The sequence below is a fragment of the Lottia gigantea genome, assembly GCF_000327385.1.
Source record: "Lottia gigantea unplaced genomic scaffold LOTGIsca_39, whole genome shotgun sequence".
NCBI lineage: Eukaryota > Metazoa > Mollusca > Gastropoda > Lottiidae > Lottia > Lottia gigantea.
In genome coordinates, this window is record NW_008709333.1 from 1,581,339 (window position 1) to 1,586,868 (window position 5,530).

At 37.5% G+C, this 5,530-nt stretch overlaps 2 protein-coding genes across 2 annotated transcripts; both read right to left on the reverse strand.

Moving 5' to 3' along the window:
- Positions 1–1,246: 1,246 nt before the first annotated feature.
- LOTGIDRAFT_67410 (hypothetical protein) lies at positions 1,247–1,681 on the reverse strand (the record flags this gene model as incomplete). The annotated part of the gene is made up of 1 exon (XM_009059351.1): positions 1,247–1,681. A coding segment is annotated over one exon (435 nt), but the record flags the coding sequence as incomplete, so codon positions are not given.
- Positions 1,682–2,581: 900 nt separating this feature from the next.
- LOTGIDRAFT_78943 (hypothetical protein) lies at positions 2,582–2,959 on the reverse strand (the record flags this gene model as incomplete). The annotated part of the gene is made up of 1 exon (XM_009059359.1): positions 2,582–2,959. A coding segment is annotated over one exon (378 nt), but the record flags the coding sequence as incomplete, so codon positions are not given.
- Positions 2,960–5,530: the final 2,571 nt, after the last annotated feature.

A 5,530-nucleotide genomic window follows, 5' to 3' on the forward strand; every position in this document is an offset into this window, starting at 1 on the left:
ATCAGACGTTTCCTTAATTTAAAATTTATGCCTAAAGATAGCACAGAATATTGTTCAAATTGATTTTGCTTGAAAAATATCAAAATCACTGTCTCATATCCAGTTTATGACTAAAAAATAGTCATTGTTGTAATATTTCGTTTCGGACAATTGCGTGATCCGCAATTTTAAATTACACAAATGTTCAATTCGATTTTTTATTATTATAAACTGATAATGGAAATGCAGTAAACAGAATAAAAGATATTTATGTGCTCTATAAGCCGTGAGTATTTTAAAGACTGTAACTTGTTTCAATCAAACCGATTGACTTCTGAAACGTAAGCTGGGCCAGCCTCTTCACTGCCCTGCCACTGCTTCAATGCTGTTTTATATTATGAAGTATATATGAATCAATGAGATGGAATCCTTTATAGTTTAGGCTGAAAAAAGGTTGATCTCTGTCCAGCATTTAGCCGCCTAGCCCGTTCGGTCAGCAGTTACTGACGGCGGCTTTCACGTGTATGTCATTGTAACAATAGCCTCTGCCGAAATTAAATGCTTTTAGTGGCTTAGACAAGACCAAAGTACAATGACATTATAGTTTTTCCTGGAAAAGAGCATACGAAACTACCGTTTGGCAATTCTCGGCAGTTTCTGTAAGCTGAATCGGAATGAATTCCATTGTGTCTTCGTGGGCGAAACTCTTTACTTCCGGTGTTTATCAGTGATTTGTCAAGTTATAGTGATAACTAATATTGCTACCCAAATATAGAGACGACACACATGTTGTCACTTCAACCATCAGCAACCATTAGATCACGGGATCGAACTTGGATGAACAACACTATCACCAAAAGGAAGAACAAAAATTCATCGACAAGCAACCAGATCAAATTGTTGTGCTGATAAAGACAATAAGTAATGCATATATCCGGAGGGTCAATAGTGTATTGTGTTTAGTTTCAACAATGGAATTGGTTAGTTATCAATTTTTTTAGGGGAGCAATCCATTTTTCTTGTTGCTTCGGGCCTGAAAGCACTGGTCCAGGTCACAAGTAAACATTTATGATAATACAAGGTACACGTTAAAGGTTAGAATCTTAATACAGGTACGAAGACAGTTTTGTTAGTTTTAACGACGTCTTTCATCTTTCCTAATCGTAGCCCAATTAACATCATATACATTAAGAATATTTTTATATTTGTGTCTGAAGATTTCTTCGCGAATCTTTTCAGCCTCTCTCTCTGATTCTTCTTGTTTTCCATGTTTACAATCGAGCAGAAAATAAGGAATCCGTGGTAGATATTCTGAAAACCGAAATTTATTTTTATCATGTTTTCCAGTGAAAACTATAATCATATTATTAATGACTTTTTCTCCAAACAGTTTCTTTATAAACTCTACTGAATCTATCGAACTCTGTGTCACTTTTCTGTCAGCACCCAGAACCAATATATAAACATTTATTGACAAATTATTTACTCTTATTGTTTCCATAATTTCTTTACCGACATCCACATCTGACCGGTACTTTGAGAAAAATCCAGGGGTATCCACTACCACCATACTGTCTGTTCGCTCGATCTGGCATTCCTCGGTTTCTCCGTCTTCTAGTTCACGTGTACGGAACTTCTGGGCTCTCAGCAAATAATTACCAAAAGAACTTTTACCAATTCCACTCTTACCAAGTAAAATAATACATCTTGTGTAATCTGCCAGAAGTTTGACTGCGGCACCTTCTTTCAAGAATCCTGAAACATAAAATACCACACTCAGATAGCTAGTAATCTGGTAATCAGTATCTCGAAAAAGGGCAACCTATTTACATCTTGAATTGAATAATAACGCATGCAGTGTGAAACGAGGGAAATTTTGTTGAACAGCGTTTTTATCTTCTCTGAATTTTTGCTATGATATAACAGAAAACGAATCTACAATACATCATGAGAAATATTCATTGAACAATACTCAATGATACTCATTTCTGTGGCCATTATAGTTCTATGTCTGTTTCGTATCGGGGGTGCCTCTCGAATTTCTCAGGGTACTAAAAGCCCAGATGGAAAACAGAGCATTATTATAACTTCTGAATTATTGTTTCTAGTCCAGTGGTTCCCAACCTTTTTCAGCTTCACACCCCTGGAACAATCACCTGGGCCTTCACACCCCCAAAAATTTGTTTCATTCACATTTCCAGCATGTGATGATGTGAGGTGCTCTCTCAATTCAAAATAAATTCCTCTCCTACACCAGTTGGCCACCCCCCTGACACCCTAGTCCCACACCCCCGGGTTGGGAACTAAGGTTCTAGCCCCTACCTTTGGCAAATGGTTTCTTTTCTTTCGCAGAGTTATTCCGAGCTGTTTTTGCATCTATATTGTCATCAAAATCAAGTTTTTTAGTGTCCTTACGTTGTCTGTCTTCTTTCCTAACTGTAGCCCAATCAACACGGTCTTCATCAAATACATCAGGGATATTTTCATATTTATCACTGAAGATTTCTTTCCCAATCTCCGGAGTCTCATCTTGTTTTCCACCTTTACAATCAAGTATAAAATGTGTTATCTCCGGCAGATTTCTTGGAAACCGAAATTGATCACCTTTCAGGTAATCTTTTCTAGTGAAAACTATAATCATATGATTAACAACATTTCCTCCAAACAGTTTCTTTATAAACTCTACTGACTCTGAGCGACTGTCTAACTCTTTTCTGTCAGCACTTAGAACCAATATATAAACATTTATTGACAAATTATTTACTCTTATTGTTTCCATAATTTCTTTACCGACATCCACATCTGACCGGTACTTTGAGAAAAATCCAGGGGTATCCACTACCACCATACTGTCTGTTCGCTCGATCTGGCATTCCCCGGTTTCTCCGTCTTCTAGTTCACGTGTAGGGAACTTCTTGGCTTTCAGCAAATAATTACCAAAAGAACTTTTACCGATTCCACTCTTACCAAGTAAAATAATACATCTTGTGTTGTTTGCTCGAGGTTCAGCTGCAGGACCTTCTTCCCAGAGTCCTGAAACATAAAATACCACACTCAGATAGTTGTTAATAAAATATCAATTGTCTACAAGGTCAATATATTTAGTGTATTTTCAGACACTCTTGTTGAATCTTGGAGGCTTGGCTACAGCTTTCGTTTAGTTTGATTTCTGAAACATAAAATATCTGGTACTAATATAAACACCAATATTTAGTTTTCGTGGAATTGCAGGAACCACAGACATCTGATCAAAAATTGGAATGGTGCAAATTGATGATATCAATGTCCCCGATTCACATCATTTTTTTTAGAAAACCTCTTTACAATCCCTTTTAGATTACTGGAAATAATATATACATATTATTCAGTTGAGTCGATATTTAGCTACCATGGAGCTTTTAAAAGGATACTACCTCTTAGAATGGACATAAACATGTTAAAGGGATTGTAAAGAGGTTTTCTGAATTTTTTATGTGTATCGGGGACACTAATAGATTGAATTTCCAATTTTCAATCAGACGTCTGTGGTCACTAATCGCGAAGTCCTTATATGATACAGCATATTTTGCGATTAGTGACGTCATCAAACGCTCAGTTTAAGTAAAATTACAAAAACTCAAACTTGGTCATAAAGAGTATACATGTTTATTCATCAGTTTAATAAATAATTACTTAGTTTAATAAATAATTACTTAGTTTAATAAAAAATTACTTAGTTTAATAAATAATTACCTAGTTTTAAGGATATTTTTTTTATTATAGAGGGATTCTCTTGTATAGTATTTTTTTCTCACTGCCATTTGAGACTTACTTGAATATTTTTGGCCCATAGCCAAATAATCACCAAACACAGCTTGACCACTTTTGCTTCCTCTAGGCCCTGTACATATTTTGTCATGTGTTAGAGGTTCGGCTTCCGCACCCCTTTCCAAGATTTCTGGAAACATGAAAACAAATTTCAAGATCCAAATCAACCCCGGAAAATGATGAATCTTGCCCTTTAAATAAATTTATGCCTAACATTCTAGCCTCTCGTCAAATAGGCCAGTTATTATTTTTGTTAATTCCTTATTCAAATCAAAAATCCAGAAGAAAACTGAGAGAATCAAACCTTTCCCAAAAACAAATTTACCCAGCCACATCCACATCTCTGACATTTTAATGAAATAAATGGAGTTTTACGTCCTACTTTTCTGCACCATGTGAGCTAATGCAGACGGGCAACGCCATGCAGGGTGCAATGAGGGACAGCGGCATTAGCCTGCTCCTTTCAATACCCAACTGTCGAGGGATCTTTAACCTGCACAACCTGTAGCACACGGTTTATTGTCCCATCCGAACTACTAGACGCTTTTTCCATGTCAGACCTCGGACCTGTTTACTGTCACGGGGAAACCGGGTAATGACACATCCTCAGAGAGGTTTGGTTATGTTAGGCCACACCTCTAGTCGGTCTGTCATTAGATCTAACATAAAGCTTAAATAGTTTTAATTGCTACCTACCCAAGTTTATTATGTAGTCCTTTTTTCTATCGCAGGATTTGCTTTTTTTTACTTGCTCTTTTATTTTTAACATTGTTTGGCGCGATTCCAGTGATCTAATTGCCGAACTTTGGTTTTGTGTTTCTTGATCTGTCCTGGTTGGTGTTGTCTGAAGTGATTCATGTGATCTAATTGCCGAACTTTGGTTTTGTGTTTCTTGATCTGTTCCAGTTGGTATTGTCTGATGCAATTCATGTGGACTTTTTGTCGAACTTTGGTTTTGTGTTTCTTGGTCTGTTCCGGTTGGTGTTGTCTGAAGTGATTCATGTGGACTTTTTGTCGAACTTTGGTTTTGTGTTTCTTGGTCTGTTCCGGTTGGTGTTGTCTGAAGTGATTCATGTGGTCTTTTTGCCGAACTTTGGTTTTGTGTTTCTTGATCTGTCCTGGTTGGTGTTGTCTGAAGTGATTCATGTGGTCTTTTTGCCGAACTTTGGTTTTGTGTTTCTTGATCTGTCCTGGTTGGTGTTGTCTGAAGTGATTCATGTGGTCTTTTTGCCGAACTTTGGTTTTGTGTTTCTTGGTCTGTTCTGGTTGGTGTTGTCTTGGGCGATTCATGTGGTCTTTTTGCCGAACTTTGCTTTTGTGTTTCTTGGTCTGTTCTGGTTGGTGTTGTCTGAAGCAATTCATGTGGTCTAATAGCCGAATTTTGCTTTTGTGTTTCTTGATCTGTCCTGGTTGGTGTTGTCTGAAGTGATTCATGTGGTCTTTTTGCCGGACTTTGCTTTTGTGTTTCTTGATCTGTTCCGGTTGGTGTTGTCTGAGGCGATTCATGTGGACTATTTGCCGAACTTTGCTTTTGTGTTTCTTGGTCTGTCCTGGTTGGTGTTGTCTGAGGCGATTCATGTGGTCTTTTTGCCGAACTTGGGTTTTGTGTTTCTTGATCTGTTCCGGTTGGTGTTGTCTGAGGCAATTCATGTGGTCTAATTGCCGAACTTTGCTTTTGTGTTTCTTGATCTGTTCTGGTTGGTGTTGTCTGAGGCGATTCATGTGGTCTGATTGCCGAACTAAG